The sequence below is a fragment of the Leuciscus leuciscus genome (genome assembly GCF_965113295.1).
Source record: "Leuciscus leuciscus genome assembly, chromosome: 8".
NCBI lineage: Eukaryota > Metazoa > Chordata > Actinopteri > Cypriniformes > Leuciscidae > Leuciscus > Leuciscus leuciscus.
The window spans coordinates 6,387,215-6,410,372 of record NC_138732.1 but is presented as its reverse complement, the minus strand read 5'-3'; the positions used below and the strand labels follow the sequence as shown (position 1 = coordinate 6,410,372).

At 37.3% G+C, this 23,158-nt stretch overlaps 2 protein-coding genes across 2 annotated transcripts in view; one reads left to right on the top strand and one right to left on the bottom strand.

Annotated features, from left to right (window-relative positions):
- hmgxb3 (HMG box domain containing 3) overlaps positions 1-23,158 on the bottom strand; it is a 49,926-nt gene that overhangs the window by 798 nt on the left and 25,970 nt on the right. The gene's annotated exons all lie outside the window — the stretch shown is intronic.
- csf1ra (colony stimulating factor 1 receptor, a) overlaps positions 1-23,158 on the top strand; it is a 31,673-nt gene that overhangs the window by 1,235 nt on the left and 7,280 nt on the right. Inside the window, exons 2-17 of the mRNA XM_082176917.1 lie at positions 3,115-3,396; positions 3,721-4,008; positions 4,593-4,729; positions 5,190-5,352; positions 14,463-14,664; positions 14,836-14,951; positions 15,758-15,869; positions 16,319-16,506; positions 16,582-16,673; positions 17,994-18,120; positions 18,249-18,353; positions 19,241-19,351; positions 20,835-20,997; positions 21,323-21,402; positions 22,719-22,828; positions 22,994-23,116. Coding sequence (XP_082033043.1) covers positions 3,115-3,396; positions 3,721-4,008; positions 4,593-4,729; positions 5,190-5,352; positions 14,463-14,664; positions 14,836-14,951; positions 15,758-15,869; positions 16,319-16,506; positions 16,582-16,673; positions 17,994-18,120; positions 18,249-18,353; positions 19,241-19,351; positions 20,835-20,997; positions 21,323-21,402; positions 22,719-22,828; positions 22,994-23,116 — 2,399 coding nt within the window. The remainder of the gene's footprint in view (positions 1-3,114; positions 3,397-3,720; positions 4,009-4,592; positions 4,730-5,189; positions 5,353-14,462; positions 14,665-14,835; positions 14,952-15,757; positions 15,870-16,318; positions 16,507-16,581; positions 16,674-17,993; positions 18,121-18,248; positions 18,354-19,240; positions 19,352-20,834; positions 20,998-21,322; positions 21,403-22,718; positions 22,829-22,993; positions 23,117-23,158) is intronic.

Sequence of the window (23,158 nt, the reverse complement as noted above, 5' to 3'; positions counted from 1 at the left end):
TTTGAAACCTTTATTTCTGAGAGTGTGAATTTAGCACCTTATATCTGAAGTCATTTTGCATCCCAAGTAAATGTATCTTGATTCAAACTGTTTTGATATTTGTGACCCTGGACCACAAAACCAGTCACATGATGGTTAAATTTTTTGAATTTGAGATGTATGCATCATATGAAAGTTGAATAAATAAGCTTTCCATTGATGTAAGATTTGTTAGGATTGGATAATATTTGGTTGAGATACAACTATTGAAAATCTGGAATCTGAGGGTGCAAAAACATCGAAACATTGAGAAAATCTCCTTTAAAGTTGTCCATTTATGTTCGCGATTGTGCAGCATTCACTCTCAAAAAAAATGTTTTATATATTTACGGTTTGAAATTGGAACATGATCTTTACTTAATATCCTAATGATTTTTGGCATAAAAGAAAAATCGATAATTTTGACCCATGATACATTGTATGGGTCAAAATTATCGATTTTTCTTTTATGCCAAAAATCATTAGGATATTAAGTTGGCTATTGCCACAAATATACCCGTGCGACCCGTGACTGGTTTTGTGGTCCAGGGTCACATTTGCACTAGAAAACAAGACAAAAAAACTGAGAAAGAACATACATTTTTGCACTGATATCCAAAACAACTGTTTTTTCAAGAAGACGATGGTTAAATTCTCATTGAAATGAGTTTGAATAAAACACACACAACACAAACATAAGGCTTGTCCCATTAAATGATGGAAAGAGACAGTTTTTCAGTGTTTTATTGTTAGACCTTTAACATTCCAGTTCATGCGTCAATGAGGAAAGCAGAAGTGAGAGAAGGATCGGGATGTTTGAGGCTGATTGCGCAGTGCGGATCACGACTCTTCATCATGTTCTCTCACTGAACACACACACACACACACACACACACTGCTTTCATTTCTCTCCTCATTACTTCACCCCTCATATCAACACATTCACATGAACCTTTTCTTATCGATGTGACCGTCAGCGTTTCAAGAGAGATCTGCAGTACAGAGAGCAGGAATGATGTCATAAACATGTCATAATCGGACAATTTTAAAACAGAATTTGGTCGCACTTTAGACTAGGGTCCAATTCTCACTATTAACTAATTTTTAACCATGATTTTTGCCTCAGTAAACTCCTAATTACTGCTTAGTTATAATAGTTAGTAAGGTAGTTGTTAAGTTTAGGTATTGGAATTTTAAGGTATGTAGAATATGATCATGTAGAATAGGGCATACGTACTAATAAACAGTCAGTATCCTAGTAATACTAACGCTAATAAGCAACTAGTTCATAGCGAGATTTGGACCCTAAACTAAAGTGTTTTTGAGAGCTTTGTAAGCCAGGATATATATATAGGTGGTCAGATTTTGTGTGAAAATCAGAAAACTAGTTATCTTAACAGTTGATTTACACTTGTAGGTTTGTGAAATGTTAAAATAAAACACTTCTACAGCTCTATACTGTTTCACATACTATATAAAAAACAGTATGCAGTATATAGTGTTTCAAAAAGGCCTTGTGCTAAATTCAAATCAAGTCACCTTTATTTATTTCTGTAGAGATTGTTTCAGTGTCACAGAAATAAACAGGAACTGAATCATTGAGATGGAAGTTTGATCAAATATGAGTTAATACTTGTTCAAAAGAGTCATTATTTAGTTGTTTATTGCTGTGGGAATCTGAACTGAGAGTCTAAAGTTGTCGTGTTTGTCAGATTTGAGTAATGCGTTTGAAGTATAAGGACATCTGGGTTAATGAGAGGTCAAGAAACGTCATTAATGTGAGTCATGAAACATCCATTATTGCAATATGATGAGAGAAGCTCTCGGCTGCTTATTTCTATAGATCTAAATGTATAAATCTTATTTTCTCTTCTAAGGGTGTTTGGAGTAACATCTGAAACAAACTTGAAACTCTATAGAGCCATATTTGATAGACACTAAGGCTTCTGAATGATCAACATGATCAAAACTGCTGGAAAACCTGTTGCACGTGATCTACTGCATGCCTTCTGTCGTCTCAGTGATAGTTCATACTCATTATTGGAGATATAGAGTGACGATTGATATTTACAGCGGGGGAAATAAGTATTGAACACGTCATCATTTTTCTCAGTAAATATACTTCCAAAGGTGCTATTGACATGAAATTTTCACCAGATGTTGGTAACAACCCAAGTAAGCCATACATACAAAGAAACAAACAAAAATAAGTTCAGAAATTAAGTTATGTGTAATAATGTGAAATGACACAGGGAAAAAGTATTGAACACAAGAAGAAAGGGAGGCGCAAAAAGGCATGGAAAGCCAAGACAACTGCTGAAAACTTACAGTAATTAAAAAGCAATCCAGCCCCCTGTCAGTGGAAATTAATAACAGCTGGTTCAGTCCCAAATGATGGCCTACAAAAAGGTCTCATTGCCAAGGTGTCACACAAGACACATCTCATGATGGGTAAAAGCAAAGAGCTGTCTCAAGACCTTCGCAACCTAATTGTTGCAAAACATAATGATGGCATTGGTTATAGGCGCCATTCTAAGCTTCTGAATGGTCCAGTGAGCACTTTTGGGGCCATAATACAGAAGTGGAAAGACAATAATTTCACCATAAATTTGCTTCGACCAGTGCTCCTCGCAAGATTTCTGATAGAGGAGTGAAAAGAATAATCAGAAGAGTTGTCCAACTTACTTTCTGAACTTATTTTGGTTTGTTTCTTTGTATGTATGGCTTAATTGGGTTGTTACCAACATCTGGGGAAAATTTCATGTCAATAGCACCTTTGGAAATATATTTACTGAGAAAAATGATGACGTGTTCAATACTTATTTCCCCCGCTGTATATGAGTTTATGTCGGTAGTTGGTTATTCTGTTATAAAGATCTCATTGATTTACATTACAAGCTATCAGAATTTCATCTGAATTTTGCACCAAATTGCATATTTTTGCTCAGTTTGGGCCGAGCTGTCTTTTCCTCCTCAAGTATGAGCTTCATGTTCTCACCATCATACTATATGAGCCTGAAAAGCTTGATTTATCAAAGAGGTTTATTAAACTGTTCCATTTTGAACATTGTTTCTCTTCTGCGTTTTGATTGTCAGGTTTGTCTGAACCGCGGATCAGACTGAACTCTGGCGCTCTGGCCGGTTCTGATGTGATTCTCAGCTCCGGTTCTCCTCTTCATTTGATCTGCGAGGGCGACGGCCCGGTGACGTGGCATCTCCGACTGGCCAAATTCAAACGTTACATCTCCAAAGATGTCGGCAACATCCGGAGTTTCCGTGTGGAAAAAGCCACGGCGGATTTTACAGGAACATACAAGTGCAATTATTCGAACGGAAATGACTCAAATATGTCGTCTTCAGTTCATGTGTTTGTCAGAGGTGAGCAATCCCTTTAAATCAAGACACATTTACTTGAGAAGCAGAATGACTTAAGATATTTAAGTTTGGATTTATTAAGTCTGGCTTTGTGTGTGAAAAGTCTGGCTTTCATCAAAATGAGGTGAGTTTGTGCTATTATCACATTTCCACAGAAAAAAATTCAAGTTTAAAAAAACTTAATTCAAAGGGAAAACGAGATTAGTGGCAGATTTTGGGATATTTGTAATGGAAAACAAGAGTAGTTGTGGTGTAGTGGTTAAGGATCTGGTCACTGGTGAAGTTGAATGTTCAATAACATGTGAAACCGCATCTGTGTTGTTACAGATCCCCGAGATCTCTTCGCTTCACCGGGTTTCATTCAGCCATTTGTGCGTAAAGAAGGTGAAGATCTGTTGATCCCGTGTCTTCTGACCGACCCCGACGCCACGGACTTCACCTTCCGCATGGAGAACGGCTCAGCGATACCTTACGGCATGGACGTGACCTTTGACCCCAGGAAAGGTGTCCTGATTCGCAACGTTCAGCCTGGATTCACCGCCGACTACATTTGCAGCGCTAGAATTGGAGGCGTTGAGAAAGTGTCAAAGATATTCAATATAAACATCAGGCAAAGTGAGTTTTATTTAAGCTGCAAGTTATTATCTTGTTTTTCAGTCCAAATATCAATATACATTTATTTTTAGATCAATATGCATTGATTTGAGAAGCAAAATGACTTCAAAAATATTACATCTTGCTATCTCCAGATTTTAAGAATAAGAATAAATTGATACATTTTGGAATTTTGTGATTTCACAAACTGTTCCAAAGATGAAAAGCTTGTAAAAATCACAAAATTCCAAAATGTGTCAATTTATTCTTATTGCTGAATGAATGATGTAAAACAGGGTTTCCCAACTTTAAGTTGACAAAAAGCTAATGATTAATTAAATCCTAAAATTAAATAAAATTAAAGAAAAATTAAAATGTGTAATTTGAAAAAAAAATATACATATTAAATATGTAGTCTGCTAGAATGTTAAAAATATCTCATTGATTTACAGTAAAAGCTATCAGAATTTCATCTTAATCTGCACCAGATTGCAAAAGCGTATGGGAAACCCTGATGTGCAACATTCAGTACATCAAAGTTGTAACAAAATATCAAAGTTAATAAAAGCTACTCATTTAATATCTCTACTATATTTTTTAATCAGGGTTACGTTTTCCACCGTACGTGTTCCTGAGGAGAAACGAGTATGTGAAACTGGTGGGAGAGAGCTTACAGATCATTTGCACCACAAATAACCCAGACTTTTACTACAACGTCACATGGACACACTCCACCAGAAAGGTACGACCTTTGACCTCTGGACTCGTGCCTGATTCTGGGTAAAATATTTGTAATGATATGTATCAGGCCTCTTTCAATAGACTAAAAAGCCAATAGTCAATTCTAACACATTTTTGGGAAACAATTCTATTATTCAAAAGCGACAGTAAAGACATTTATAATGTTGCACAATATTTTCATATTAAATAAATGCTGTTCTTTTGAACTTTGTAGTCATCCTGAAAAATCTTGCTTTATCTTGGTTTCCACAAAAAAAATGAAGCATCACAACTGTCTTTAACATTGATAATAATCAGAAATGTTATGATCACAGGAATAAATTACATTTGAAAATATATTCAAATAGAGAACATTTCACAAAATGACAGTCATTTTGATCAAATAAATGAAGCCTTGATGAGCAGAAGAGACTTCTTTAAGCATGTAAAGAGTCCAGTAATGTTGTTCTTCTCATTCGCAGCTGCCTCGAGCGGAAGAGAAATCAAAGATGCAGGGGGATCGTTTGGCCATCGAGAGCATCCTCAACATGCCGGCTGTTAAGATGTCTGATTCTGGCAACATCACGTGTACGGGCCAGAACGAGGCCGGAGCCAACAGCTCCACCACACAACTGCTGGTCGTGGGTGAGAATCATGCTTGATATGTCATAGTTTTCAGTCATGTGACTGGCATGAAGACCTGGAGGGCACAACATCCATAGAACTGAAGCACGGGCCGCTTTTAATATTTAGATCACCTCTCAAAAGAAAAAAACTAAAATATGTGAACAGTTTTGGGCACTTATGATCCATATAAAGCACCAGCTGCAGTATTTCAGTAGTCCTGCGTTCTAAAAGGCTTAACGTGAAAAACACTTAAAGTGCCTTAAAGGAACACGCCGACTTTTTGGGACTTTAGCTTATTCACCGTATCCCCCAGAGTTAGATAAGTCCATACATACCCTTCTCATCTCCGTGCGTGCCGTAACTCTGTCTGACGCACCCACCGCTAGCCTAGCTTAGCACAAAGACTGGAGGTAAATGGCTACAGCTAGCATACTGCTCCCAATAAGTGACAAAATAACACCAACATTTTCCTATTTACATGTTGTGATTTGTATAGTCACAGCATGTACAAATAACAAGGTCACACTGAGACACAGCCATCTTCTAACTGTGTACATACTGGGAACTATATTCTCAGAAGGCGAAGCACTGCTACTTGGGCGGAGTGATTTGCCATCACAGACATCTTCTAACCGTATACATACTGGGAACTATTGTTGAGGCAAAAACAAGTAACTAACAAAACAGCATCAGGCATAAGAGACATCAGGATCAAATTGTTCTTAAAAGATATTTATTTCTTGCAAGAAATGTTCCCAGTCTGCCCACAGACCAGCTGCAGACAGAGTGAGACCCAGAGCAGAGATGGGCCCGCATTTTTATAGTGTTATCTCTTTCAAAAGCTATCTCTTACAGCCCCCACTAAACAAAAGACACAGAGGAACCCCTGTGGCTCCCCTTACCCCCTAATCTTCTCACCTCTGAGTCACACACACACACCCTGCAGTTGTACTAACATCATAAAAGAAACTCAGAATACAGACAAATGAATGTATGGCATTCATTTGTTAAATCATTGAAAATAAAATACAAAGAAAATATGAATTTTTCCACAACAAATTCCTCCTCTTTATCATTCTCTGATAAACAACATAGAAAAATTCACTCTTGTTTTCTAATCAAACCCATTATACTATTAAATCTTCAGAATAGAATCAATTCAAGTCTTTACATAAGACTAGAATTAATTCGAGTTTCTTACATCACAGTTATACCCTTCATGTCTGATTTTCATATACCTGATCACTCTACTTGAACCTTGAAAGAAATAAGAAAAATTAAATAAAAATAAAAACTTTGGAGCAAGCAAGTAAACATTTTATCTGAAGCCGGGCTAAATGGATAAGCACTGTTACCGTATTTCCCGATAAATCGGACCCTCAGTCACTCCAGTATAAACAAGAAATAGTATAGATTGTCATAGTAGGAAAACCATATCAATTTAACACCCCTGGTTGATTTGAATAAAAATGTTTACCAATAAAATTCAAAGATTAAAAGTAGAATAAAAATCCCTCATTTCAAACCCTGCATCCTTCTAACCAATGTAGTTGTTCAATATTAACTCTAATACTTCCATTATGGACTGTCTTTCATAGCTTATTACACATTAGTTAATAGATTTTCTACATTTGCACCAAACAAATCAATACCTAGTTTGATTCAATCAAATACAATCATCAAAGTCATCACGAAACATATTCTTCTGCTAAACTTAAACCATCAGTTGGTCCACATCTTTCTCCAGATGTGTTGATCATCTCCTTGCCCCATGGATGTTCCATCTTCACCATTTTGACACTTTGCGCATCGTTGAAATGGTCTTTCCAGCGTGGGCAAGAGAGGAATGTTTCTAGCACATATCCTTGATCTCTCGCTTTATTCTTCGCGTTGGCGTGTGGGGTTGCTGATGTTGGTTGGTTGATTTTCAAATCCTTACAAGGTTTTCCCTTAGATCATGATCGCACCCCCACTGGAATGAGTCGTTTACTGTCTGCTGTCACCTGTGAAAGCAGACCTTAAGTGATTTTGTTAGTGACCGCTTGTCTTGTCGTCCCTTTGGTGTGACCTGTGAAATTTTCAACCTGAAACATATCACCGGATAATTTCTTGCTCATTGAATGGCACTCAGGGTTCTTGTTCCCCTAAAAAAAACATTCAACCCATGTTGCTCATGTTAACAAAACAATACAGAATCAGTTCTGTTTGGTTCAATCCGTTCTGACATCCTGCAAAATGAAAATGTTAAGTTATGCACTGCGCAAGGTGTGGCATCTTTCTGCCACAATAATGACCCAGGCCAGGATTACTAATCAAATTCATTCATAGCTATTGTTTTCACTGGGTACAGTCTGCCCTGTCATTTCACTCCTGTGCTGGTTTTAGACAAATTCTTCTAACCCTCTGGGTTTTCCTGAATGCAAATGGTCCTTCTGGTCCCCCCCCCCTGAAGAGTTGAAAAGCTCTTATCTGACCATTTGTTCGTGTGTGTGTGTGTGTGTGTGTGTGTGTGTGTGTGTGTGTGTGTCTGCATCTTCTGTAAAGAAAAACAAATGTTGAGGTTATTGTCACATAGTTTTCTTTTGTCTGCTGTGCTGCCGCATCTGCCCTGGCGTTTCCTGTCGAAACAATTCTTGTTATTGGCACACTTAAAAATACAAACAATGCACACAGCAATTTTGTTCGGGGGAAGAATGGCTTCTTGCAGGGCTTTTACCCAATTAAAACCCAGTGTTCTTCCAACATTTATCTTCCCACCTGTGCGATGGCTTTCAGCAAATGTGACCCCAACTGTTATCATCCTCCTCTTGACGCACGACTTATCAGTTCTTGCTTTCCCTCAGAAATCAAACCCATGACCTTGGCGTTACAGGTGTCAAACTCTAATGTTTGAGCTACAGGAAAACTGCAATATTTGTTCATATTTACTTGGTAACATTTGTTTGGACAAAGTTTGCTAACCCAAACATTGTCCTTCAGCCAAATTTCTTTTAGACATCTTTCTTTGTCTCTTAAACAAAAATATTACTTAAAGCCACAATTTCATCTTCTTATCAAATTGTTTTAAAGGGCAGCGGCCCCGAGTCTCACAGCAAATCCTGTTTTTCAAGCCTGTCGTTGGTCTCGCAATTCAGTCATCTACAAACATTCTCCAGGTCTTAACTCAAATTTACTGCACATCATAAATGATCAAAATAACAATTAACAGACAGAGCTCGATGATCAATTAAAACTTAAAGCTCGTCCTATGTTCTGTGTTGCCTTCTCATCAGATTGACTCACAATCCTCAGCTTACTTTCAAATTTGTCATTTGCCTTAACCAATTTATAATACTAAAACACTCTTTCCAGAGGTTAAGTGACAAATTTATACACACTATTCAGACAGAATGGTTGTCCTTAACTAACACATACTGTTCAAAACATGAATTAACACTCACACTCATCCCTGACTATGAACCGCTCATATTTCTTATTTATATATTTTCTCTAAAAATATTTAAATTTTAAATGACAGTTTAACCTTACATTTTCCTGTATCTTTTATCTAATGTTTTATTTATGGCCTCTTAACCAGTTTCAAAGCATGTCTGTTCATTATTCATTTGATTTTAGAAAAGTTAGCTGGATTGTTTTGGTTCATTATTTTACTTTGCTCATCTTTCTTTGGCTGACTGATAACAGAAAGACAGAGTACCATCCTCTTCCTCCACTCAAGCAGTCTCTTTCTCTCTCATTATAAGCAAATAATCTTTTCAACAGCCTCCTAGGACTGTAACTAAAATAATCATAGTCAACCCTTAATAGTTCACAAATGTCAAAATACAGATGTTTGACTCAAATTAGAACCATTACAACGATCTAAAATACATTAGATACATTAGATCTTTTCTAAGGTTATCTTTAGTTTAAATACTCAATTCACCTAACCTTCGTTTTTTCAGAAATTTCTCTTGACTCATCACAAGCTGTTCTCATCTTTAGCCACCACCATGTCTAACGACCTTCAGAAGTTCAAAAATTTTCTTTGCCCATAAGGCAACCAACATCATGTTCCTTATATAAATTAATACGTCTTGTTACGGTCTCCACAACAAATAATGACAATCACCTCACGGTCTCAGTTGGCTCTTGAAAGCCTATTTCCATTAGCTCTTAAGCAATAATTTTCTTTTCTTCAGGGTGTTGTCTCCCTGGCATAGATGCAGACACGTCACAATGGAGGACAAGCCATACAATCAACGCGGTTTCTTGTGAGTGGTATAGGGGCTCACATTTTCTGGGGCAGACTGAACTTCTTACAGCTCATCTCGCCTCTCAATGATCTGCTGAAGCTGATCGCCACTCAGTCAATCAGCGCCACTCTCATATCCATCTCACATAAAAACACCTCCATCAGGAAATGCCCAGTGTTTTTGCGTGATCCTTCTGTCTTAGGTTGTCCTTTTGGCCTTAAGATCTTACCCGTCTTTGAAGTAATCACTCGTACACACTGGTAACCGCTTTTCCCCATTACAGAATCTGTGACCGTTTTCTTCAACATAATCTGTTGGTTTCTGGAGCTTAGGAAAAGGCGCATTCAAGAGTCATCAGAGCCATTCGGACTGCCTACTAGTGTTAAACATAGGGAGACGGATTAATAACAGCAGTATTTAATCACTTAAATTCATTAATCATTTTAAAGGCAGCAACCTAGCTGCTTAGATTATACTCAGTGAATTTAGATCACAATCGTACATTCAGTGTACTGTTACTTCTGTAGCCGGAGCCATCAGCCCTGTTTTATGGTGGGGGCTAAAATGAGACAGTCACTGGTCCTAAAATAAACAAGTTCAAAACAGTATTATTTTAAAGACTTCTTTAAAGTCTTTCAGTTTTACTTTTAAAACGTTTTAAGTACAAATTGCCCTTTTGAATGGCAATGATTTCCTTTAACATCTCTGTGTCTATGATTTTCAACTGAAACACTGTGCTTTACACAGGCTCAGACAACAGCTTTCAGCTGACATTGAATGAGAGAGACTCTTGAGGCATTCAGGACTGATACACTGCATTCTCATAAACTTTTAACTTCAGACTTTATCTACCATCTTAAGGCATCTTTTCCATAAATTACATGTATTGTAATTTAGACATTACAAATTTCCACTCAGAATGAGTCTCTGTTGCACTGAAACTGTGGCAGTTTCAGTTACAGCACATACCAAATCCAGATAAGCAAACCTGTTTTGGCCAATTCACAATCTTATCTTTTGAACCCAAAACATCGGCTGTTGGCTCTTTTCATAGTCAACAACAAGCTTTTGTTTAATCAAATGCCTTTTTTATACATTTTACATTTTGCAACTGTTAATCCTGTAACACTGCTTCTGCTTATTTTTCTTAAAGAAATAATAATTATTCTAATTCTTAATAACGTTTCAAATTTCATTTCAATTTGAGTTGTCAGGTTTTCAATTACCATAATTTAATACCCGACTTCAATGTTTTCTCTAGGAGTTTATCAATCTGCTTCTATGGTTCCTACTAGCTTTTGAGGCTGCGCTCTCTGCTTTGTCATACATTTTATGATTATCACTATAAATCATTCGTTAGATTTGTCTCTCTATATCATCGCATTTTACAGTCACTGAATGACTTCGCTGACCGCAATAAAACACTCTTTGTTATTCTACCTACAGTCTTATCCCTGTGGTCTTTCTAACATCTCCACCCTACTTTACACCCCTGAAGCAGAGTGTTCTTATTCATGAAATGCAAACAGAGCCACTGATAAGTTCTCTGCATTTTCCCCCACTGTCCGCTGCAAATTCAATTACAATAGCCGAATCACAATCTTCATCATATTAACACTGATCTACTTTCTAACCCATATTAACACAGACTTTTCTTTAAATTTGTGTTAGTTTGGCACTTTCTTTGTTTGGAGCCAGTCAAAGTTTATCTTTCCAATCAGAATCAAACTTTTACAAAAACATAATCTGCAAATCTCTTTGAACTGAGAGCTTCAGAGCAGAGCTGCTTACAGCATTTGCTCTCTTTTGTATCAGGACTATTCAGTTACTCTTCATACAGTATAAAGAAATTTAGCATGTCATTAATTTCATTAACACTGGTTTGATAGCTTATTCAAATGGTTAGTATGCAGATTCAACTTAATATTATCATTATTCAGTTCCACTTATCTCTACTGTTCCACAGAAATCACAAGATTCCTCAAATCTTGTTCTCAGTCTCTAAATTACACAGACAGCTATCCTAACCGCTTGCACCTTCAACTCTTGTTATAAAAATATGGCAATCTACTCTTAAATAACCTTGTTTTCATAACATTAATACAATAAAGCACATCCACATCATTATTATTGGCAGAACATTAATTTTCATAAGCGACATGGAAAATCAAAATATTCTAAGCGGGTTTCACAAAGTTTCTGATTAACTTTTAGTCATACGTGTCTAGGGAAATTATTTCCAACCCATAATTTCCTTTATAAAACAGACAATGTCCTTGTCTTTCAATTACTTAATTTCAACAAAATATCTGACTTTGTACATTATTGATTTCCCAAATCTTCAGACATAGCTGTCTTTACATCTATCTAATTGTGTTATCATCAACAACACTGATTACAAATCACGTACATATTAACATCCAGAAGCTGGGTTGAACAAGCAAGCGCTGTTGCTATACTCCCAGCATAGCTGGACCCTTTAGGTTCAAAAGACAATGGTTGTCAAAATAAACATCATTTCAATAATTATTTTATCTCTAAAATATAGAATTTTTCCCGTTCTGCTTAATGAAACATTCCTTATCTTTATATCATGTTAATCCCTGTTAATCATACTCAATGCCTTATTTTTATCTAAAACTCACTTTTCATATCATTTCAACTTAATTTGACTTAATCAGGCGTTCATAAATATGAATTTGATCTTCCCCTACATGCCAGTTTCCTCTGTATCTGTTCAATCCAACAATTCACTGTTTGTATTTTCCATCAGGAAAAACATTCTCTTTTCCCTACTTCATGCATGCATTTCTGGCTGTAATTTTTCCATTTTACAGAAAACCTGGTGTAGCCTATAAAATTTTGTTCAAGCTTGCTTTGAGATGACCCCATATTGGCTGATTTCTATCTCTCCTGGATTTTCCTTCGACGCGCGTCTAATAATCTGTGAGACGTCTCTGACAGATCCGATTTTGTCACCTCAAATCGGCAAGGTTTAGCAAATATGCTTCCAGTAATTAGTAGGTTTACTCAAAATCTTTCCGTGAGCACTTTCTAGCGCTCGATTAATTCTGGTTCACCTAATTAATCTGGTGTGGCTCTTCCGTCCACTTTTACGAGACTTTCTCAGGTTACAGAGATTTTGAGTAAACCTAATTAATCAGGTGTGGTTCTTCCGTCCACTTACTTAATCAGCTGTGGCTTTTCCATCCACCTACTTAATCAGCTGTGGCTCTTCCGTCCACCTACGAGCTAGTTTTCGGCATAAAATTGACTTGACAGGGCCCTACGCTAACTTTTTTCCAAGGAGTACATGTACTCCTAAATGAAACGTAAATGCGAGTGAAATACTCTCACTGTAGAGCCCTGCTTGTTACAATCTCTCCCTCGAAAACCTTCTCTGCCCGTACCAAAGAGATAGTTCCAGCCAACATGGTTCATTCACAGTTATATCAATTTACACCCAACAAAGAATTTAATAATTTAACTGTCTCTTACCCGAGATGCTTTTACTGCCTCCGAGTTCTTTCTGAATCCAGTGGGTTCCTCCTGGCCCTGATAGCAGTTTTGGCTCTTCTCTCTCAATTCGGCGAGGTAAGACTAAAGCCTTTTGTGCTTTAGGGTGATCAGTCCGTCAATCCGCTTTCTCAGGGCCAGAAGAAACCTCATGGATCCCACGTTTCTGACACCAACTTGTTGAGGCAAAAACAAGTAACTAACAAAACAGCATCAGGCATAAGAGACATCAGGATCAAATTGTTCTTAAAAGATATTTATTTCTTGCAAGAAATGTTCCCAGTCTGCCCACAGACCAGCTGCAGACAGAGTGAGACCCAGAGCAGAGATGGGCCCGCATTTTTATAGTGTTATCTCTTTCAAAAGCTATCTCTTACAGCCCCCACTAAACAAAAGACACAGAGGAACCCCTGTGGCTCCCCTTACCCCCTAATCTTCTCACCTCTGAGTCACACACACACACCCTGCAGTTGTACTAACATCATAAAAGAAACTCAGAATACAGACAAATGAATGTATGGCATTCATTTGTTAAATCATTGAAAATAAAATACAAAGAAAATATGAATTTTTCCACAACACTATATTCTCAGAAGGCGAAGCACTGCTACTTGGGTGGAGTGATTTACTCCAACTCTGAGCGAACTCTCTGCTCCTCACCATGGGGCTTCTCAGGTGCTGTGAGCAAATCACTCCGCAGAAGTAGCAGTGCTTCGCCTTATGAGAATATAGATCCCAGTATGTATACGGTTAGAAGATGGCTGTGTCTCATGTGACCTTGTTATTTGTACGCTGTGACTATACAAATCACAACATGTAAATAGGAAAATGTTGGCGTTATTTTGTCACTTACTGGGAGCAGTATGCTAGCTGGAGCCATTTACCTCCAGTCTTTGTGCTAAGCTAGGCTAGCGGTGGGTGCGTCAGACAGAGTTACGGCACGCACTGAGATGAGAAGGGTATGTATGGACTTATCTAACTCTGGGGGATACGGTGAATAAGCTAAAGTCCCAAAAAGTCGGCGTGTTCCTTTAATGTAAAGTGATATTAAAGGATCAAATTCAGTACACAGCTTATTGATGTTGCATACTATATACTAGCGAGCAGATGAGCCCAGAATGTAAACAACACGCCAAATGGTTAAGCGTTTATAATGGTTTTCTATGGAAAGGCGCTTAATGAGAAACTGAACGTCATGTTTATATTCTGGGTTCATATGCTGGTCTTTTAATATCACTGACTTTGTGATAATACAAACCTAACTGAAGTGGCACTGGAGAAAAGCCTTGTTTTTCCCTCCAGATGGCCATTTCTATAAGGGTGTTGGTGTTGTTTGGTGTTTTTAAAACGATTAAAGCACTTTTTGATTTGTGACAGACGAGCCGTACATTCGTCTCACCCCGAAGCTCTCTTCTAAACTCACTCACCGCGGTCTGTCCATCGAGGTGAGAGAAGGGGACGATGTGGATCTTTCTGTTCTGATCGAAGCGTATCCTCCTCTGACCTCACACCGGTGGGAGACTCCAACATCCCACAATGCCTCACTCCCAGAGAACAGGTTTTACAACTACAACGACAGGTCAGTAGAAAGCACACATTTAGTGAATAAATGACAGTATATAGCCAAATGCCATTATCAACCATTGCAAGCAAGAGGAATTTTCACACATGCCAGATTGACATCTTCATGGGCCGACTGTGATGTGTGTTTTGTTGGGATATATTGAGCTCAGTGTTTGTGAATGTGTAGGTACGAGGCGCTGCTGTTCCTCAGGAGACTGAACTTCCAGGAGATCGGCAGCTACACACTCCATGTGAACAGCAGCATGAAAAATGCCTCCATTACTTTTGATATCAAAATGTACAGTAAGTACAGTTAGTCTGTTTATGTCTGCACATCATCCAAGTGTGTGTGTGTATATATATATAGTATAAGTTTGTGTGTATAAAAAAAAAATCCCCCATTAAGCACCAAGTAAAACTTTACCAAACAGGCACTAGACATAAAAATAATATTTTTAAAAAGTTAATATTTGAGCTGTAAATTTGTCTAAATCTTTTTTTTCTTCTTTTTTTTCTTTTTTAATTTCTTTTTTTCTTTTAATCACCAATGTATTTATTGTTTTGGTTTTTCTTTCTGTAAAAAAAAATCTCTTTCATATGTCCATGCAAATGCTCATGGCAGGAGTTAATATACACTACCGGTCAAACGTTTGGAATAATTAAGATTTAAAAAAAAAATTTTTAGCGGAATGATTTCTGAAGGATCATGTGACACTGAAGACTGGAGTAATGATACTGAAAATTCAGCTTTGATCACAGGAATAAATTACATTTTAAAATGTATTCAAATACAAAACAGTTATTTTAAATTGTAATAATATTCCACAAAATTAAGAATTTTAAGCAATAAATAAGCGGTAAGCAATACATTTGGCAGCTTTGGTGAGCATCAGGAGACTTATTCCAAACTTTTGACAGGTAGAGTATTTCATATAACTTTGCACAGGAAAGGACTGTAAGTGCAACACACACAAAAACCATGAGGGGTGAAATAATTTTCTGTGTAATCAACGCTACTGATAGAACTGAAGTTTATTGAACCCAGAACCTTCCTGTGAAGAAATCCAGTCAAAGCCGTCTGAGATATTCAAGCTCGTTTTGTTTGACAGAGAAACCTATAGCGACGGTGAGATGGGAGAATGTCACAACTCTGACATGTAGATCTTCTGGATATCCAGCTCCCAGTATCTTCTGGTACCAGTGCGCCGGAAGCAGAACCACGTGCGTGTTTGCCTCTTCATTACACGTCTGACAACACGTCCACTTTCAGCTCATAACAGTGTCAATGATAGCAAAATCAAGCCATTCTGCTTTTTAAATATACATTTTGGAATTTATTGTGAATGATTCATTAGTAATCTTAAACATGAAACTCAGAAATACATCCTATTACAGAAGTGAAACTTGCTACCAAATTTTGGCTGCCTAAATTTAAAAAAAATGTATTTGAATTGCATTCATTGGTGGTGGTTGTGGAGATTCCCGTCTTCTATGTAAAGCGCTTTGAGTGCCAAGAAAAGCACTATATATATGTAACAAATTATTAATTATTATGAGTTAATCTATTTAGAGTATTCAGTTTTATCATAAACTAATAAACTTAATGTGATGCATATTTGTCAGTCATACATAAGTCATATGATGATGATGATGATGTTTGTGTTGAACAGTTGTCCAGAGAACACCACAGACCTCCAGCCGATCCAGACTCAGACGGTGGAGGTCCAGAAGGATCCGTACGGGTCGGTGGGAGTGGAGAGTGTGCTGACCGTGGGCCCGAACCGCAGGATGACCGTGGTGTGTGTGGCCTTTAATCTGGCCGGTCAGGGCAGTGACGTCTTCTCCATGGACGGCTCTGGTAAGGGTGTTTCTAGAAGGTTCCGGTTGATTCCTCAGGTTCAGTGGTGATGATGTGTGTGTGTTCTGGTCTCAGATCAGCTGTTCACCAGTGCGATGTACGGATGTGGAGTCTCCATGCTGGTCCTGGCGCTGCTGCTCGCTCTCATGGTCTACAAGTACAGACAGGTGAGCTTCAGCTTCATCTCTGCCGTCCTGCTATAGACTTCTGAATCACTTCCTCAATCCTGCTCAGTTCACTGGAAAACTATAGTTCTGCTGCTTGGTTTCATTAGTTGTCTGTTATTGTTTGACAGCCACTGTCTCTTATTGAATCAAAGATTGTTAGATCTTTTTTTCACTCTTTCTTTGCTTTTTTGCTATTTTTTTGCTCTTTCTTCTTTCTTTCTTTTTCTTTATATCTTTCTCTCTTTTGCAAATATTCTTTCTTTCGCTCTTTCTGTGCTGTTTGCTCTTTCTTTCTGTCTTACACTTTCGATTTTTCTTTTCTTTTTTGCTTTTACTTTCTTTTCCTTTATTTCACTCTATCTCGTCTTTCACTCTTTCTTTTGCTTTTTCACAAATATAATCTTTCTTTCTTTCTTTTGCTCTTTCTATGCATTTTTGCTATTTTTCTCTTTCTGCCTTTTTCTTTTTTCTCTCTTTTTCTTTATTTGTCTTTCTTTTGCTATTTTTTTCTTTATTTCTTTTGCTCTTTCTTTGCTGTTTTGCTTTTTCTTTCTTTCACTCTTTCTAACTTTTTGTCTTTCGCTCTTTCTTTTACAAAAATATTTTTTCTTTCTTTCACTCTTTCTGTGCTTTTTTGCCTTTTCTCGTTTTTCGGTTTGTCTTTCGCTCTTTCTTTCGTTTTTTTCATTCCTTTCTTCTTGCTTGCTTTCTTTTTTTCGCTCTTTTTTTGCTTTCTTTTGCAAAAAAAAAAAAATATTTCACAAAAATATTATTTTGCAAAAAATATTCTGTCTTGCTTTCTTTCTTTGGGAAACATAATTCTTCGCCAAGTATTCAGAAGATATATGAGAGATTTTTAAGGAATAGACAATTTGTTGTTGAAACAATTTTCATTCAGAAATTGCTTGTAAATTTCACAATTAATTACAAGGAAACAGCAAGTAACATTGAATTAAACTTGAAATTTTGAAGTTGAAAGAATATAATAGTATTTTTTCTTGTAAAACATACTCCAATAATCTTTTATTTTCAAGTGTACAAAGCTTCGGTGTGTTTAAATATTCTCTTTTTAGTGAAGTTTGCTTTGTTTAAAACGAACACAGAATGAAACTGTTCCTACTCTCTTCATCAATAAACCTGTTGATTTCACGCACTTTGAATTGTCCGTCAGTATCATGTTTATATGTGTGTAAAGCCCTGGACTCTAGTTCCCCTGTCTTCCTGTCCTTTATGGACAGGTTGATGGCTAATTTCGCTGGTACTTGTGACTAAGTGACAATAAAGGCTACTACTACTTATGCTTCTCTCGTCTGTTGTTAGAAACCTAGATTTGAGATCCGCTGGAAAATCATTGAAGCCACAAATGGAAACAACTACACCTTCATAGACCCGACACAACTTCCATACAATGAGAAATGGGAGTTTCCTCGAGACAAATTAAAACTAGGTCTGTACTGGGTCACTGACGTCCAACACACTCACATATGACAGCCTTTTGAATAATGAATATCATGAAGTTTTTCTAGGTCATAAAAGTCAAATAATCTGTGTGTGTGTGTGTGTGTGTGTGAGCAGGGAAGACTCTGGGCGCTGGAGCGTTTGGGAAGGTGGTGGAGGCCACGGCGTACGGCCTGGGGAAGGATGACAACGTCACGCGTGTGGCTGTGAAAATGCTGAAAGGTCAGAAAACATTACAATTACAAAGAGTACTACAGTGTTACTATGTTTTTAGTCATTTAGTACTGTGGTAATACTATGGTATGATTATTACTTGTATACCTTTGAAATTTCACATTTCTTTTCTGAAGCTGCACGATTCACCTTTTTTTTTTTTTTGCCTCAAATAGAGATCACGATTCTGAACAGACAACTAAACAAAATAACATAATTTACTAGAGGCTCTGACAACATGTTAATCGCTGCAGGCTATTTAAACTGTTTAATTATTTTTTAAAAACTGATTGATTCAATCGAATGATTCAAAAATGATGAATTTTGCAACATTCCGACAGTTATTTTTTCTTCACAGAAATGAACAGATAAAAATAACTGTGTTAATGTTGCAAAGTTCCTTAATTATGAAACAAATTTGATGCAGCTCTACAGAAGACGACAGTCTCGTTATTCAGCTCAATAGACCTTATTCACATCAGCGCCATCTTTGATTTTTAACGGGAATGAGAGCGAGGCTGTGAGGGATAGACATACATCTCTTCAGTGGGTTGTTCTGTTATTTAATGTGTTTTTGGATTGTTCTGCTGCTAAATATATCTTTCCAAGAAATTTCAGTAGACAAAAAACTTTCCGCTTTATACAGTGGATACCATTGAAAACACAGCAAGTCTATCCCTCACAGCCTCTCTTTCATAACCTGTCATGAATAATGTCTATTCATTCAGTAATATTACCATTACCATCTCCATATAATTGGCAACAGCCACTGAAAACCACATTTTGGTCTAACATTACTTTTCAAATGAACTTGATGTAAACATGTTTCACTGACAAAGCTATTTTACAAAGCCAGTAAGCGTCTTGAACTGTGTTGTGTTGCATGCTGGGAGCAGCCAGCGCTCATCGAGACGAGCGGGAGGCTCTGATGTCAGAGCTGAAGATCCTCAGTCATCTGGGACAGCACAAGTACATCGTAAACCTGCTGGGCGCCTGCACACACGGCGGTAAGACTCGCTCGGAAAAATAACCCTGCTTTATGAGGGTTTAACCTTTCACATCCATGCAACCCTCGCATTGCACTAAATGTTCTTTATAGTGGAAAAAGGTTCTTTAGATTATTGTGATGTTCTTCACACTAAGAAAATATGCTTCTTTTAAGAACTGATCACTAAGGGTGTGTTCACATTTCGGTTTGCTTGGTTCGTTTGGTCTGGACCAAAAAAAACCATTTAGTCCTGGTCCACTTAGCGTTCACATTGCCATTTTAACACCGAACCTAAAGATACGGAACTTAAAGGGATAAAGATGTTCACAACCTGATTGGCTTTTATAAGGTATATTGCGCAACGGAACTTACCGAACATTCAAAGCAATGCTGTGTTGTGGGCTAAATCTCGCTCGCTGTATGTGTGTATCCTACATATGATGGTATTTTGACCAGCTGAACTCGTGAAGAAGAGAGAAAATGTATAAAGGAGTCAAAATAGTGGCAGGAATCTATGGAAGCTTGTTTCTGCCACTGAATAATAAATAAATAATAATAATTGCGACTTTTTATCTCAGAATTGCGAGATATGAAGTCAGAATTGTGAGAAATAAATTCGCAATTGCGAGATGTAAAGTCGCAATTGCGAGATATAAAGTCGCAATTGCGTGTTATAAAGTCAGAATTGCGTGATATAATGTCGCAATTGCGTGTTATAAAGTCAGAATTGCGTGATATAAAGTCGCAATTGCTCGCTTACTCGCAATTGCGAGTTTATATCTCGCAATTCTGACTTTATATCTCGCAATTCTGAGAAATAAAGTCAGAATTGCGAGATGTAAACTCGCAATTGTGAGATAAAAAGTCGCAATTATTATTATTTATTTATTATTCAGTGAAACAAGCTTCCATAGGAATCCCTCCGTCACACACACACAAACGAAGATCTGCTGCGAGGAGACGCGGTTCTGACGCCTGAACTGAACTGTGATGGGCAACATCACGATTATGATGAGAAAAAACAGGTATGCTTAGCGCATAGAGTCACATCTTGTGACATCATGTCCTGTTTTTGGTCGTTTACATGTCTTTGGTCCGTGTTGAGTTCATATTTTATTCGAACCGCACCAGAGTTGGTTTAGAAGCGGATCGAGACTCATCTTAGCTGTGTCGGCTCACTTGTTTGGTGGCACCAGGGTTCAGATGGCAGCGTTCACACTTATTCAAATGAACCGCATTAACAGACCAATCAAACCAGGGTTCGTTTAAATCAAAACAGACATGCAACGTGTGAACACACCCTAAAAGGTTGTCTTTATTTTCAAGAGAGTGCATGGCTGGGGGAAAAAATTGTTTTAAATAGGTTTTTAGAGCTCTAATTGGCTTTACCATGATGTCAAAAGCAGGCCTTACCATAATGAACTACCAGCTCGAAACCATGTAAAACCATCAGAAACTGGTCATGGATTTTGATTTTTGGTTCATATCCGGTCCATTCACAGGTCCTGTGCTGGTGATCACAGAATACTGCTGTCATGGGGATCTTCTGAACTTCCTGCGTAGCAAAGCCGAGAACTTCCTGAACTTCGTCATGACGATTCCCAACTTTCCAGAGCCAACGATGGATTATAAGAATGTGAACACTGACCGAATGTTCATCAGAAGGTCTGTTTAATAAACATACACAAATATATCAATCTGATATATAAATAGACAAAATATGTAAATAGATCAAATATATTAATAAATCATATATAATAAATAAATATGTATTAAACATGCACTGTACAAACACAAAACTTCATTTAGACTGTGCAAGATTTCATACATAACTGAAACTCAGCAAAAAAATCGATTAATGTGTTTGATTGAAAGTTATCAGGGTTAATTTTAGTTAATTAAATCTAAAACAATTTAAAAAAATGTATTCCCATTACTTGAAATAAAATAAATGTTGCTAATGATAATGTTGCTTGTTTGACGATGACAGTGACAGTGGGATTTCCAGCACATGCTCTGATAACTATCTGGACATGAAGCCGGTCACAGCGAACACAAACTCTGTTCTGGGTGAGTCACAAACCACTTCACATCACAGAGACATACAAATCTTTAATGAATATCAGGGCCCGTATTCATAAAGATTCTAAGAATCCTCTCAGAAAACTCTTAATTTAGCTTAAAAACTTTTACGTAGGAGTCTTAGCTTAAGAGCAATTCGGGACCGATCTGAGAGCAACTCTGAGTAAGGAAAAGACAAAAACTTTCATCTTAGTAAGGAGGCGGGGTTGACCCCGTTGCTATGTATGACACAATCTTTTGACGACTGTGATTGGTTGGTTGTCCAAGAAGAAAAAAAAAAAGTGATTTTAAGTATAGGGTCTATTCTAAGCCTTCACTTTGAAATTACATGCGTAATTTTTCCTATTTGACCGTTCTCACACACACACACACACACATTATATATGTGTATATAAATCCTTTTTATTTTTATTTACCATGCTTTTAATTTCCTATAAGGTATTTGCTTGGCTTAGAATGATAAAAATTGTTCCACTCTTTCCAATTACACTGATTGCTGGCATGTCTATTTAAGTGGTGGTTTGAATGTTGGTTTTAATGTATCAAACATGGAATTTTCCCAGTTGCCAAATATTGTAATGTAGTGATTACTTTCATTTCTGGCGCTATGGCATTTCTGCGCTGGAGATATTAGCGTGTCTCTAATAAGATCAGTCACAAACATGATCCCTGCACGATCTAATCTATAGCGTCTTATTAACTCACTGTTATTCATTGTCTGCAACACATTTCTTCTCCCTCTTCGTCTTTCTGCCATTTTCTCCTCTGCGAAAGAAACTCTTAAGCTTCTTAAAAGTCCTCGTCCGTGCTCCTAACAATTTTGACCTTAAGACCTCTTTTAAGGGTTAAGATGCTTTCTGAATTACTTTTTTCTTTACTAGGAATTTTTTCTTTAATTTTAAGAGTAAACGCCCACATTTCTAAAAATGTTCTTAGAATTTTGTCACTAGGAGCTACTTTTTGCATTAAGATTCTTTATGAATACGGGCCCTGATGTTTGGTATGACACCTTATTTCTTTAACCCAACCATTTACTGTAGGTTTTTCTTTTCTTCGTATTTTTTTATTTTTATTTTTATTTATTTTTTGCACTTTCTTATGTTCTTGTGTTGTAATTTATGAATTTTTTCATATTTCCTTTTTATTATAAATATTTAATATTTTGTATATATGATTATATATCATGTTTCACAAATGTGTCATGTTACACAAGGGAAATGGGTTGAGAACATCATTTTTAATTTTGACTTTACGCTCCCATGATAGAAACTGTTGAAATGCATGCGGTTCCTCTTGCGCTCCAGGTTCTTCTGTTGAGATTCAGGAAGAAGATTCGTGGCCAGTCGACATGGACGACTTACTCAGATTCTCCTATCAGGTGGCGCAGGGACTCGACTTCCTCACGGCTAAGAATGTGAGTCCCTAAAATAAAAATAGAAAACCACCAACACTGCCTCTTAAACGACGAGATCTGCTCAAAGATCTGGAGGAAGACACGTTCATAAACAATAGATGCAACAACAAAAAACTGACATTGCATCTTCAGTTGATCTGATGGATTGACTGTAAATCTTCACAGTGCATTCACAGAGATGTGGCGGCCAGGAACGTTCTCCTCACCAACAGTCGAGTGGCCAAGATCTGTGATTTCGGACTGGCTCGAGACATCATGAACGACTCCAACTACGTGGTCAAAGGAAACGTGAGGGAACAAACGACACAAACACTGTGATAGACCTATAAA